Genomic DNA, 15549 nt, shown 5'->3' on the forward strand with positions numbered 1-15549 from the left:
ACTCTGAGGCTTACCAGAGTGCATGTGATCCTCATGAGACAAGTCTAAAACAGTGCTTGTTATGCTGAATTTTGCCACAGTTTCAATTGTATAGTGTATTCTACACTGTGTGCTGGGGCTGCTATATTCACTTTTTTCATTGTACAAAAATGTATATTAGTTGCTTTTGCTGTACTCATAAAATACCAACCTTTACATTCAACAAATGCTGTACTATGAGTTATTTACATTTGTTGGGTTCCGTAGATACCTTTTCTAGTTTCTTTTCTGTGTTTATTCACACATAATTATTTTTTTTACCTTACCAATGCAATACTGATGAGTGATTACCTTTTTTGGGTTCTGCAGATACTTTTTCAGGTTTCTTCTCTGGAGTCTCTGCATAGTAAAAAAATTGTGATATATAAGTGCAGCGTTTCAACAACTTGTGCATAAAATAATAAAAGGATAAAAAACAATCTGTTCAAACAAACATAAATAGGTAATGTGAAAGTTAATTGCACAAACAGCAAAAATCCTTTGGTTAGCCAAACACATAAGGTGAAAATCCTCAGTAAGACAAAAAATTCTGTGATTTCACCACGTGTCTGCCACCAAGAATCACTCTGAGGCATACCAGAGTGCATGTGACCCTCATGAGACCAGTCTAAAACAGTACTTGTTTTGCTGAACTTTGCCACCGTTTCAACTATATAGTGTATTCTACACTGTGTGCTGGGGCTGCTATATTGACATTTTTCATTGTACAAAAATGTATATTAGTTGCATTTGCCGTACTCATAAAATACCAACCTTTACATTTGTTGGGTTCCACAGATACCTTTTCTAGTTTTTTTTTCTGTGTTTACTCACACATAAATATTTTTTTACCTTACCAATGCAATACTGATGAGTGATTACCTTTCTTGGGTTCTGCAGATACTTTTTCAGGTTTCTTCTCTGAAGTCTCTGCATAGTAAAAAAATTATGATATATAAGTTCAGCGCTTCAACAACTTGTGCATAAAATAACAAATAAATAACAAACAATCTGTTCAAACAAACATAAATAGGTAATGTGAAAGTTAATTGCACCAACAGCAAAAATCCTTTGGTGAGCCAAACACATAAGGTGCAAATCCTCAGTGAGACAAGAAATTCTGTGATTTCACCACGTGTCTGCCACCAAGAATCACTCTGAGGCTTACCAGAGTTCATGTGACCCTCGTTAGACAAGTCTAAAACAGTGCTTATTATGCAGAATTTTGCCACAGTTTCAATTGTATAGTGTATTCTACACTATGTGCTGGGGCTGCTATATTCACATTTTGCATTGTACAAAAATGTACAGTATATTAGTTGCATTTGCCGAACTCATAAAATACCAACCTTTACACTTCACAAATGCAGTACTATGAGTTATTTACATTTGTTGAATTCCACAGATACCCTTTCTAGTTTCTTTTCTGTGTTTACTCACACATAATTATTTTTTTTTACCTTACCAATGCAATACTGATGAATGATTACCTTTTTTGGGTTCTGCAGATACTTTTTCAGGTTTCTTCTCTGGAGTCTCTGCATAGTAAAAAGATTGTGATATATAAGTGCAGCGCTTCAACAACGTGTGCATAAAATAATTAATGGATAACAATCTGTACAAACAAACATAAATAGGTAATGTGAAAGTTCATTGCACCAACAGCAAAAATCCTTTGGTTAGCAAACACATAAGGTGCAAATCCTCAGTGAGACAAGAAATTCTGTGATTTCACCACATGTCTGCCACCAAGAATCACTCTGAGGCTTACCAGATTGCATGTGACCCTCATGGGACAAGTCTAAAACAGTGCTTGTTTTGCAGAATTTTGCCACTGTTTCAATTGTATAGTGTATTCTACACTGTTTGCTGGGGCTGCTATATTGACATTTTTCATTGTACAAAAATGTATATTAGTTGCATTTGCCGTACTCATAAAATACCAACCTTCACATTTGTTGGGTTCCACAGATACCTTTTCTAGTTTCTTTTCTGTGTATACTCACACATAAATATTTTTTTACCTTACCAATGCAATACTGATGAGTGATTACCTTTATTGGATTCTGCAGATACTTTTTCAGGTTTCTTCTCTGGAGTTTCTGCATAGTAAAACAATTGTGATATATAAGTTCAGTGCTTCAACAACTTGTGCATAAAATAATACATGGATAACAAAAAATCTGTTCAAACAAACATAAATAGGTAATATGAAAGTTAATTGCACCAACAGCAAAAATCCTTTGGTGAGCCAAACACATAAGGTGCAAATCCTCAGTGAGACAAGAAATTCTGTGATTTCACCACGTGTCTGCCACCAAGAATCACTCTGAGGCTTACCAGAGTTCATGTGACCCTCGTTAGACAAGTCTAAAACAGTGCTTATTATGCAGAATTTTGCCACAGTTTCAATTGTATAGTGTATTCTACACTATGTGCTGGGGCTGCTATATTCACATTTTGCATTGTACAAAAATGTACAGTATATTAGTTGCATTTGCCGAACTCATAAAATACCAACCTTTACACTTCACAAATGCAGTACTATGAGTTATTTACATTTGTTGAATTCCACAGATACCCTTTCTAGTTTCTTTTCTGTGTTTACTCACACATAATTATTTTTTTTTACCTTACCAATGCAATACTGATGAATGATTACCTTTTTTGGGTTCTGCAGATACTTTTTCAGGTTTCTTCTCTGGAGTCTCTGCATAGTAAAAAGATTGTGATATATAAGTGCAGCGCTTCAACAACGTGTGCATAAAATAATTAATGGATAACAATCTGTACAAACAAACATAAATAGGTAATGTGAAAGTTAATTGCACCAACAGCAAAAATCCTTTGGTTAGCAAACACATAAGGTGCAGATCCTCAGTGAGACAAGAAATTCTGTGATTTCACCACATGTCTGCCACCAAGAATCACTCTGAGGCTTACCAGATTGCATGTGACCCTCATGGGACAAGTCTAAAACAGTGCTTGTTTTGCAGAATTTTGCCACTGTTTCAATTGTATAGTGTATTCTACACTGTTTGCTGGGGCTGCTATATTGACATTTTTCATTGTACAAAAATGTATATTAGTTGCATTTGCCGTACTCATAAAATACCAACCTTCACATTTGTTGGGTTCCACAGATACCTTTTCTAGTTTCTTTTCTGTGTATACGCACACATAAATATTTTTTTACCTTACCAATGCAATACTGATGAGTGATTACCTTTCTTGGATTCTGCAGATACTTTTTCAGGTTTCTTCTCTGGAGTTTCTGCATAGTAAAACAATTGTGATATATAAGTTCAGTGCTTCAACAACTTGTGCATAAAATAATACATGGATAACAAAAAATCTGTTCAAACAAACATAAATAGGTAATATGAAAGTTAATTGCACCAACAGCAAAAATCCTTTGGTGAGCCAAACACATAAGGTGCAAATCCTCAGTGAGACAAGAAATTCTGTGGTTTCACCACGTGTCTTCCACCAAGAATCACTCTGAGGCTTACCAGAGTGCATGTGACCCTCATGAGACAAGTCTAAAACAGTGCTTGTTATGCTGAATTTTGCCACCGTTTCAATTGTATAGTGTATTCTACACTGTTTGCTGGGGCTGCTATATTGACATTTTTCATTGTACAAAAATGTATATTAGTTGCATTTGCCGTACTCATAAAATACCAACCTTCACATTTGTTGGGTTCCACAGATACCTTTTCTAGTTTCTTTTCTGTGTATACTCACACATAAATATTTTTTTACCTTACCAATGCAATACTGATGAGTGATTACCTTTCTTGGATTCTGCAGATACTTTTTCAGGTTTCTTCTCTGGAGTTTCTGCATAGTAAAACAATTGTGATATATAAGTTCAGTGCTTCAACAACTTGTGCATAAAATAATACATGGATAACAAAAAATCTGTTCAAACAAACATAAATAGGTAATATGAAAGTTAATTGCACCAACAGCAAAAATCCTTTGGTGAGCCAAACACATAAGGTGCAAATCCTCAGTGAGACAAGAAATTCTGTGATTTCACCACGTGTCTGCCACCAAGAATCACTCTGAGGCTTACCAGAGTTCATGTGACCCTCGTTAGACAAGTCTAAAACAGTGCTTATTATGCAGAATTTTGCCACAGTTTCAATTGTATAGTGTATTCTACACTATGTGCTGGGGCTGCTATATTCACATTTTGCATTGTACAAAAATGTACAGTATATTAGTTGCATTTGCCGAACTCATAAAATACCAACCTTTACACTTCACAAATGCAGTACTATGAGTTATTTACATTTGTTGAATTCCACAGATACCCTTTCTAGTTTCTTTTCTGTGTTTACTCACACATAATTATTTTTTTTTACCTTACCAATGCAATACTGATGAATGATTACCTTTTTTGGGTTCTGCAGATACTTTTTCAGGTTTCTTCTCTGGAGTCTCTGCATAGTAAAAAGATTGTGATATATAAGTGCAGCGCTTCAACAACGTGTGCATAAAATAATTAATGGATAACAATCTGTACAAACAAACATAAATAGGTAATGTGAAAGTTAATTGCACCAACAGCAAAAATCCTTTGGTTAGCAAACACATAAGGTGCAAATCCTCAGTGAGACAAGAAATTCTGTGATTTCACCACATGTCTGCCACAAAGAATCACTCTGAGGCTTACCAGATTGCATGTGACCCTCATGGGACAAGTCTAAAACAATGCTTGTTTTGCAGAATTTTGCCACTGTTTCAATTGTATAGTGTATTCTACACTGTTTGCTGGGGCTGCTATATTGACATTTTTCATTGTACAAAAATGTATATTAGTTGCATTTGCCGTACTCATAAAATACCAACCTTCACATTTGTTGGGTTCCACAGATACCTTTTCTAGTTTCTTTTCTGTGTATACTCACACATAAATATTTTTTTACCTTACCAATGCAATACTGATGAGTGATTACCTTTCTTGGATTCTGCAGATACTTTTTCAGGTTTCTTCTCTGGAGTTTCTGCATAGTAAAACAATTGTGATATATAAGTTCAGTGCTTCAACAACTTGTGCATAAAATAATACATGGATAACAAAAAATCTGTTCAAACAAACATAAATAGGTAATATGAAAGTTAATTGCACCAACAGCAAAAATCCTTTGGTGAGCCAAACACATAAGGTGCAAATCCTCAGTGAGACAAGAAATTCTGTGGTTTCACCACGTGTCTTCCACCAAGAATCACTCTGAGGCTTACCAGAGTGCATGTGACCCTCATGAGACAAGTCTAAAACAGTGCTTGTTATGCTGAATTTTGCCACCGTTTCAATTGTATAGAGTATTCTACACTATTTCCAGGGGCTGCTATATTCACATTTTTCATTGTACAAAAATGTACAGTATATTAGTTGCATTTGCCGTACTCATAAAATACCAACCTTTACACTTAACAAATACAGTACTATGAGTTATTTACATTGGTTGAATTCCACAGATACCTTTTCTAGTTTCTTTTCTGTGTTTACTCACACATAATTATTTTTTTTTACCTTAACAATGCAATACTGATGAATGATTACCTTTTTTGGGTTCTGCAGATACTTTTTCAGGTTTCTTCTCTGGAGTCTCTGCATAGTAAAAAAAATTGTGATATATAGGTGCAGCACTTCAACAACTTGTGCATAAAATAATAAATTGATAACGCACAATCTGTTCAAACAAACATAAATAGGTAATGTGAAAGTTAATTGCACCAACAGAAAAAATCCTTTGGTGAGCCAAACACATAAGGTACAAATCCTCAGTGAGACAAGAAATTCTGTGATTTCTCCACATGTCCTCCACCAAGAATCACTCTATGGCTTACCAGAGTGCATGTGACCCTCATGAGATAAGTCTAAATCAGTGCTTGTTATGCTGAATTTTGCCACAGTTTCAATTGTATAGTGTATTCTACACTGTGTGCTGGGGCTGCTATATTGACATTTTTCATTGTACAAAAATGTATATTAGTTGCATTTGCCATACGCATAAAATTCCCACCTTTACATTTGTTGGGTTCCAAAGATACATTTTCTAGTTTCTTTTCTGTGTTTACTCACACATAATTATTTGTTTTCCTTACCAATGCAATACTGATGAGTGATTACCTTTTTTGGGTACTGCAGATACTTTTTCAGGTTTCTTCTCTGGAGTCTCTGCATAGTAAAAAAAGTTGTGATATACAAGGCATGCGCTTCAACAACTTGTGCATAAAATAATAAATGGATAACAAACAATCTGTTCAAACAAACATAAATAGGTAATGTGAAAGTTAATTGCACCAACAGCAAAAATCCTTTAGTGAGCCAAACATATGAGGTGCACATCCTCAGTGAGACAAGAATTCTGTGGTCTCACCACCTGTCTTCCAGCAAGAATCACTCTGAGGCTTACTAGAGTGCATGTGACCCTCATGAGACAAGTCTAAAACAGTGCTTGTTATGCTGAATTTTGTCACAGTTTCAATTGTATAGTATATTCTACACTATTTCCAGGGGCTGCTATATTCACATTTTTCATTGTACAAAAATATACAGTATATTAGTTGCATTTGCCGTACTCATAAAATACCAACCTTTACACTTAACAAATGCAGTACTATGAGTTATTTACATTTGTTGAATTCCACAGATACCTTTTCTAGTTTCTTTTCTGTGTTTACTCACACATAAATATTTTTTTACCTTACCAATGCAATACTGATGAATGATTACCTTTTTTGGGTTCTGCAGATAGTTTTTCAGGTTTCTTCTCTGGAGTCTCTGCATAGTAAAAAAATTGTGATATATAAGTGCAGCACTTCAACAACTTGTGCATAAAATAATAAATGGATAACAAACAATCTGTTCAAACAAACATAAATAGGTAATGTGAAAGTTAATAGCACCAACAGAAAAATTCCTTTGGTGAGCAAAACACATAAGGTGCAAATCCTAAGTGAGACAAAAAATTCTGTGATTTCTCCACATGTCCTCCACCAAGAATCACTCTGAGGCTTACCAGAGTGCATGTGACCCTCATGAGATAAGTCTAAAACAGTGCTTGTCATGCTTAATTTTGCCACTGTTTCAATTGTATAGTGTATTCTACACTGTGTGCTGGGGCTGCTATATTGACATTTTTCATTGTACAAAATTGTATATTAGTTGCATTTGCCATATGCATAAAATCCCCACCTTTACATTTGTTGGGTTCCAAAGATACCTTTTCTAGTTTCTTTTCTGTGTTTACTAACACATAATTATTTTTATACCTTAACAATGCAATACTGATGAGTGATTACCTTTTTTGGGTTCTGCAGATAGTTTTTCAGGTTTCTTCTCTGGAGTCTCTGCATAGTAAAAAAAATTGTAATATATAAGTGCAGCGCTTCAACAACTTGTGCATAAAATAATAAATGGATAACAAACAATTTGTTCAAACAAACATAAATAGGTAATGTGAAAGTTAATTGCACCAACAGCAAAAATCCTTTGGTGAGCCAAACACATAAGGTACATATCCTCAGTAAAACAAGAAATTCTGTGATTTCATCACGTGTCCTCCACCAAGAATCACTCTATGGCTTACCAGAGTGCATGTGACCCTCATGAGACAAGTCTAAAACAATGCATTTTATGCTGAATTTTCACACAGTTTCAATTGTATAGTGTATTCTACACTGTGTGATAGAGCTGCTATATTTACTTTTTTCATTGTACAAAAATGTATATTAGTTGCATTTGCCATACTCATAAAATACCAACCTTTACATTTAATAAATGCAGTACTATGAGTTATTTACATTTGTTGGGTTCCGTAGATACCTTTTCTAGTTCCTTTTCTGTGTTAACTCACACATAATTATTTTTTTACCTTACCAATGCAATACTGATGAGTGATTACCTTTTATGGGTTCCGCAGATACTTTTTTAGGTATCTTCTCTGGAGTCTCTGCATAGTAAAAAAATTGTGATATACAAGTGCAGCACTTCAACAACTTGTGCATAAAATAATAAATGGATAACAAACAATCTGTTCAAACAAACATAAATAGGTAATGTGAAAGTTAATATCACCAACAGCAAAAATCCTTTGGTGAGCCAAACACATAAGGTGCAAATCCTCAGTGAGATAAGAAATCCTGTGATTTCACCACGTGTCTGCCACCAAGAATCACTCTGAGGCATACAAGAGTATATGTGACCCTCATAAGACAAGTCTAAAACAGTGCTTGTTGTGCTGAATTTTGCCACCGTTTCAATTGTATAGAGTATTCTACACTGTGTGCTGGGGCTGCTATTTTGACATTTTTCATTGTACAAAAATGTATATTAGTTGCATTTGCCGTACTCGTAAAATACCAACCTTTACATTTGTTGGGTTGCACAGATACCTTTTCTAGTTTCTTTTCTGTGTTTACTCACACATAATTATTTTTATGAATAAACGGTCCTTCTATGTGTAACGTCCTACATACACACAATTAACCACCACTGCGCCTTGGAGCAAATCAAATAAATGATGATAAACATCAATTGGTGAAGCCTATCTAAAGCTGCCACTTAGTGTATAATAGTATATGAAAAATATTTTTAAATCTTGTGACGTGATAATGGTGTATTACAACCCACGTGAAGAATAAAAGTGTGGCGCTATTCTAATCACTCTTTCCGTAGTATTACCATTACAAGTGAATATCCTAAACTAATAACCCCTTTGTTCAAAGTGTGTGAATCAAATAATTAGTGAAAAATAGTGATACTAAAGATCAAAAAACAAAAAACAAAAAAATAAAAAACAAAAAACACCAAAAACGCTATGAAATGACTTCAGTGACTCAGTGATATTGCTGAAAATCGCAGATGTGTCAATCCTATAATTAAGTGTGCAGTTGATCAATAACACACTCAGCATGAACTTCGTGACTAAATAACATGAAAGTCCAATAATAGGTGCACATATGTGGAATAAAGAAAGTCCGTGATGAAGATGCACAATAAATAGTGTCACAGCAAATCTTGGAAGTTCCTGAAATAAACTTGAACTCTCCACCACACCTCTGTGTTCAGTGTTCCCTCTCCCAATAGACAGTCTCTTACCAACTCTGTATGCCTCCACTTTCGTATGAGGCTAGCAAGCATAAGAATATCCAGGCAATCAGAAGGGGTTAAATGTATTCCATTCAGGGACTCGTTCCATATGTAAATGAGAAAGAACTCCCAATAGTGTGATAACGTAAAAACTTTTAATATGCACACTACAAAATACACTTCAAAGGATGCACTCACATTGTGTCAACTTTATAACAGCACATCAAAAAAACTCCACGGAACTCTGTGCACAGCAATCTCAACAAGGCAACCTGGGTGGTCTATCCTAAGGTTTTCACATAGGGTATGTGGTCACGGAGGACCTAAGTGCCACCAGCGTGTGTAGGGGTCTATCTCACCCACTCCTCGCTCGCTCTTCCAATAACTCCTCCGTCTCCCTGACAAGTGAACCGCAGCCCCTTGCTCTCTTAAGCCACACAGTCTCTGGTGTTTTACCAGAGACTGTGTGGCTTAAGAGAGCAAGGGGCTGCGGTTCACTTGTCAGGGAGACGGAGGAGTTATTGGAAGAGCGAGCGAGGAGTGGGTGAGATAGACCCCTACACACGCTGGTGGCACTTAGGTCCTCCGTGACCACATACCCTATGTGAAAACCTTAGGATAGACCACCCAGGTGGCCTTGTTGAGATTGCTGTGCACAGAGTTCCGTGGAGTTTTTTTGATGTGCTGTTATAAAGTTGACACAATGTGAGTGCATCCTTTGAAGTGTATTTTGTAGTGTGCATATTAAAAGTTTTTACGTTATCACACTATTGGGAGTTCTTTCTCATTTACATATGGAACGAGTCCCTGAATGGAATACATTTAACCCCTTCTGATTGCCTGGATATTCTTATGCTTGCTAGCCTCATACGAAAGTGGAGGCATACAGAGTTGGTAAGAGACTGTCTATTGGGAGAGGGAACACTGAACACAGAGGTGTGGTGGAGAGTTCAAGTTTATTTCAGGAACTTCCAAGATTTGCTGTGACACTATTTATTGTGCATCTTCATCACGGACTTTCTTTATTCCACATATGTGCACCTATTATTGGACTTTCATGTTATTTAGTCACGAAGTTCATGCTGAGTGTGTTATTGATCAACTGCACACTTAATTATAGGATTGACACATCTGCGATTTTCAGCAATATCACTGAGTCACTGAAGTCATTTCATAGCGTTTTTGGTGTTTTTTGTTTTTTATTTTTTTGTTTTTTGTTTTTTGATCTTTAGTATCACTATTTTTCACTAATTATTTGATTCACACACTTTGAACAAAGGGGTTATTAGTTTAGGATATTCACTTGTAATGGTAATACTACGGAAAGAGTGATTAGAATAGCGCCACACTTTTATTCTTCACGTGGGTTGTAATACACCATTATCACGTCACAAGATTTAAAAATATTTTTCATAATTATTTTTATACCTTAGCAATGCAATACTGATGAGTGACAAAGGCAAAAAAGTCTTGCGAGCCACAATAATCCAATGCTCAGTGTGCACATAACATAAAAATAAATATCTAGCAGCAAGCGCAGTTCACGTATTCATGACCGTGCAGATAAATATAAATAGAAATTTGCGCTGCGCTTAATTATAAATCATTAAAAGTGGCCAGGACGGAGTGAGCAGCACACAGCTGAGCTGGGAGAAGCATATACCCCGCGGCACACCGATCGGCGGTTTTAAAGAGCTTTTTAATGTTTGGTGCACAGTAGCACCAAAAGAATGTGAGTACCCCTGTGTGGGAAGTGGTTTTTTATTCAATAAATATCGTTTAACAGTATTACACTATATAGTCTCTCTTCATTTTATGGTATGATGTCTATGGAGCCATACTAACCCAGAGTGGAGATCATATCTAGCTTGCTATGCAGAGCCCAGGGGGTGGCTACACAGCGTGATTTGACACAGCTAATCACTGTGTCACATGCTCTAAGGTGAGCGCAATCACTTTGGGGGGTCACCGAGGCACATCACGGCTGTTTTGTGACACTTGAACTCAGCACGCTGGATAATTTGGACATTTAAAGTCTTCTTTGGATACACAATAAAAGATTATTTTGGATATTGTGGACACTATTATAAGGATTTCACTGATAGTGATTGCATTAATTGATTTCAAGGTTCACTGGGCACTTATATGCAGATTAATCTTAAAATGTAATATATCTTTGCATGTTGCACTATATGTTAGTTATTGCACGTTTTTTAACTTGTCACTGGTTTATATATTTACTATATGCACAATAATGTATGATTAATTGTTGTTATAATTATATGTATGCACATTGCACTTGGAATTGTTTAAACATATACATGCTGTATCTTAGATGGTGTTATGCGGATTGCACATAGGAAGTAGTATATGCAAACATATATATATTTGTTTTTTTATTTTATGTAATTTTGGGTATTATCTTTTTAATGATTTATAATTAAGCGCAGCGCAAATTTCTATTTATATTTACAATACTGATGAGTGATTACCTTTTTTGGGTTCTGCAGATACTTTTTCAGGCTTCTTCTCTGGAGTCTCTGCATAGTAAAAAAATTGTGATATATAAGTGCAGCGCTTCAACAACTTGTGCATAAATAGATAACAAATAGTCTGTTCAAACAAACATAAATAGGTAATATGAAAGTTAATTGCACCAACAGCAAAAATCCTTTGGTGAGCCAAACATATGAGGTGCACGTCCTCAGTGAGACAAGAAATTCTGTAGTCTCACCACCTGCTTTCCACCTAGAATCACTCTGAGGCTTACTAGAGTGCATGTGACTCTCATGAGACAAGTCTAAAACAGTGCTTGTTATGCTGAATTTTGCCACAGTTTCAATTGTATAGTATATTCTACACTATTTCCAGGGGCTGCTATATTCACATTTTTCATTGTACAAAAATGTACAGTATATTAGTTGCATTTGCCATACTTATAAAATACCAACCTTTACACTTAACAAATGCAGTACTATGAGTTATTTACATTTGTTGAATTCCACAGATACCTTTTCTAGTTTCTTTTCTGTGTTTACTCACACATAATTATTTTTTTTACCTTACCAATGCAATACTGATGAATAATTACCTTTTTTGGGTTCTGCAGATACTTTTTCAGGTTTCTTCTCTGGAGTCTCTGCATAGTAAAAAAATTGTGATATATAAGTGCAGCGCTTCAACAACTTGTGCATAAAATAATAAATGGATTCCAAACAATCTGTTCAAACAAACATAAATAGGTAATGTGAAAGTTAATCGCACAAACAGCAAAAATCCTTTGGTGACCCAAACACATATAGTGCAAATCCTCAGTGAGACAAGAAATTCTGTGATTTCACCACGTGTCCTCCACCAAGAATCACTCTGAGGCTTACCGGAGTGCATGTGACCCTTATGAGATAAGTCTAAAACAGTACTTGTTATGCTGAATTTTGCCACAGTTTTAATTGTATAGTGTATTCTACATTGTGTGCTGGGGCTGCTATATTCACTTTTTTCATTGTACAAAAATGTATATTAGTTGCATTTGCCGTACTCATAAAATACCAACCTTTACATTCAACAAATACAGTACTATGAGTTATTTACATTTATTGGGTTCCATAGATACCTTTTCTAGTTTCTTTTCTGTGTGTACACACACACATATAATTTTTTTTATACCTTACTAATGCAATACTGATGAGTGATTACCTTTTTTGGGTTCTGCAGATACTTTTTCAGGTTTCTTCTCTGAAGTCTCTGCATAGTAAAAAAATTGTGATATATAAGTGCAGCGCTTCAACAACTTGTGCATAAAATAATAAATGAATTCCAAACAATCTGTTCAAACAAACATAAATAGGTAATGTGAAAGTTAATTGCACCAACAGCAAAAATCCTTTGGTGAGCCAAACACATAAGGTGCAAATCCTCAGTGAGACAAGAAATTCTGTGGTTTCACCACGTGTCTTCCACCAAGAATCACTCTGAGGCTTACCAGAGTGCATGTGACCCTCATGAGACAAGTCTAAAACAGTGCTTGTTATGCTGAATTTTGCCACCGTTTCAATTGTATAGAGTATTCTACACTATTTCCAGGGGCTGCTATATTCACATTTTTCATTGTACAAAAATGTACAGTATATTAGTTGCATTTGCCGTACTCATAAAATACCAACCTTTACACTTAACAAATACAGTACTATGAGTTATTTACATTGGTTGAATTCCACAGATACCTTTTCTAGTTTCTTTTCTGTGTTTACTCACACATAATTATTTTTTTTTACCTTAACAATGCAATACTGATGAATGATTACCTTTTTTGGGTTCTGCAGATACTTTTTCAGGTTTCTTCTCTGGAGTCTCTGCATAGTAAAAAAAATTGTGATATATAGGTGCAGCACTTCAACAACTTGTGCATAAAATAATAAATTGATAACGCACAATCTGTTCAAACAAACATAAATAGGTAATGTGAAAGTTAATTGCACCAACAGAAAAAATCCTTTGGTGAGCCAAACACATAAGGTACAAATCCTCAGTGAGACAAGAAATTCTGTGATTTCTCCACATGTCCTCCACCAAGAATCACTCTATGGCTTACCAGAGTGCATGTGACCCTCATGAGATAAGTCTAAATCAGTGCTTGTTATGCTGAATTTTGCCACAGTTTCAATTGTATAGTGTATTCTACACTGTGTGCTGGGGCTGCTATATTGACATTTTTCATTGTACAAAAATGTATATTAGTTGCATTTGCCATACGCATAAAATTCCCACCTTTACATTTGTTGGGTTCCAAAGATACATTTTCTAGTTTCTTTTCTGTGTTTACTCACACATAATTATTTGTTTTCCTTACCAATGCAATACTGATGAGTGATTACCTTTTTTGGGTACTGCAGATACTTTTTCAGGTTTCTTCTCTGGAGTCTCTGCATAGTAAAAAAAGTTGTGATATACAAGGCATGCGCTTCAACAACTTGTGCATAAAATAATAAATGGATAACAAACAATCTGTTCAAACAAACATAAATAGGTAATGTGAAAGTTAATTGCACCAACAGCAAAAATCCTTTAGTGAGCCAAACATATGAGGTGCACATCCTCAGTGAGACAAGAATTCTGTGGTCTCACCACCTGTCTTCCAGCAAGAATCACTCTGAGGCTTACTAGAGTGCATGTGACCCTCATGAGACAAGTCTAAAACAATGCATTTTATGCTGAATTTTCACACAGTTTCAATTGTATAGTGTATTCTACACTGTGTGATAGAGCTGCTATATTTACTTTTTTCATTGTACAAAAATGTATATTAGTTGCATTTGCCATACTCATAAAATACCAACCTTTACATTTAATAAATGCAGTACTATGAGTTATTTACATTTGTTGGGTTCCGTAGATACCTTTTCTAGTTCCTTTTCTGTGTTAACTCACACATAATTATTTTTTTACCTTACCAATGCAATACTGATGAGTGATTACCTTTTATGGGTTCCGCAGATACTTTTTCAGGTATCTTCTCTGGAGTCTCTGCATAGTAAAAAAATTGTGATATACAAGTGCAGCACTTCAACAACTTGTGCATAAAATAATAAATGAATAACAAACAATCTGTTCAAACAAACATAAATAGGTAATGTGAAAGTTAATATCACCAACAGCAAAAATCCTTTGGTGAGCCAAACACATAAGGTGCAAATCCTCAGTGAGACAAGAAATCCTGTGATTTCACCACGTGTCTGCCACCAAGAATCACTCTGAGGCATACAAGAGTATATGTGACCCTTATAAGACAAGTCTAAAACAGTGCTTGTTGTGCTGAATTTTGCCACCGTTTCAATTGTATAGAGTATTCTACACTGTGTGCTGGGGCTGCTATATTGACATTTTTCATTGTACAAAAATGTATATTAGTTGCATTTGCCGTACTCGTAAAATACCAACCTTTACATTTGTTGGGTTGCACAGATACCTTTTCTAGTTTCTTTTCTGTGTTTACTCACACATAATTATTTTTATACCTTAGCAATGCAATACTGATGAGTGACAAAGGCAAAAAAGTCTTGCGAGCCACAATAATCCAATGCTCAGTGTGCACATAACATAAAAATAAATATCTAGCAGCAAACGCAGTTCACGTATTCATGACCGTGCAGATAAATATAAATAGAAATTTGCGCTGCGCTTAATTATAAATCATTAAAAGTGGCCAGGACGGAGTGAGCAGCACACAGCTGAGCTGGGAGAAGCATATACCCCGCGGCACACCGATCGGCGGTTTTAAGGAGCTTTTTAATGTTTGGTGCACAGTAGCACCAAAAGAATGTGAGTACCCCTGTGTGGGAAGTGGTTTTTTATTCAATAAATATCGTTTAACAGTATTACACTATATAGTCTCTCTTCATTTTATGGTATGATGTCTATGGAGC

The 15549-nt window shown here is 35.5% G+C and overlaps 2 protein-coding genes and 1 long non-coding RNA gene across 4 annotated transcripts in view; all 3 read right to left on the reverse strand.

The window, feature by feature from the left end:
* The window catches only part of LOC141141258 (uncharacterized), a 191424-nt gene extending 191400 nt beyond the window's left edge, over positions 1-24 (reverse strand). The window contains exon 1 of the mRNA XM_073628938.1: positions 15-24. Coding sequence (XP_073485039.1) covers positions 15-24 — 10 coding nt within the window. The remainder of the gene's footprint in view (positions 1-14) is intronic.
* An 876-nt stretch (positions 25-900) lies between these two features.
* Positions 901-3294, reverse strand: LOC141141525 (uncharacterized). 2 transcript variants are annotated; one of them, XR_012244117.1, is made up of 5 exons: positions 3245-3294; positions 2681-2728; positions 2073-2120; positions 1509-1556; positions 901-948 (listed from the first exon to the last, which is right to left on the reverse strand). It is a non-coding gene; the product is annotated as an uncharacterized lncRNA (long non-coding RNA). The 2 variants fall into 2 exon arrangements; XR_012244118.1 differs by lacking the exon at positions 2681-2728.
* Positions 3295-3784: 490 nt separating this feature from the next.
* LOC141141259 (uncharacterized) overlaps positions 3785-15549 on the reverse strand; it is a 1017917-nt gene continuing 1006152 nt past the window's right edge. Inside the window, exons 190-193 of the mRNA XM_073628940.1 lie at positions 13432-13479; positions 5594-5641; positions 4986-5033; positions 3785-3861 (exon numbers count right to left, since the gene is read on the reverse strand). Of these exons, the coding sequence (XP_073485041.1) occupies positions 3785-3861; positions 4986-5033; positions 5594-5641; positions 13432-13479 (221 nt within the window). The remainder of the gene's footprint in view (positions 3862-4985; positions 5034-5593; positions 5642-13431; positions 13480-15549) is intronic.

This window comes from Aquarana catesbeiana, linkage group LG04 (genome assembly GCF_042186555.1).
Source record: "Aquarana catesbeiana isolate 2022-GZ linkage group LG04, ASM4218655v1, whole genome shotgun sequence".
Classification (NCBI taxonomy): domain Eukaryota; kingdom Metazoa; phylum Chordata; class Amphibia; order Anura; family Ranidae; genus Aquarana; species Aquarana catesbeiana.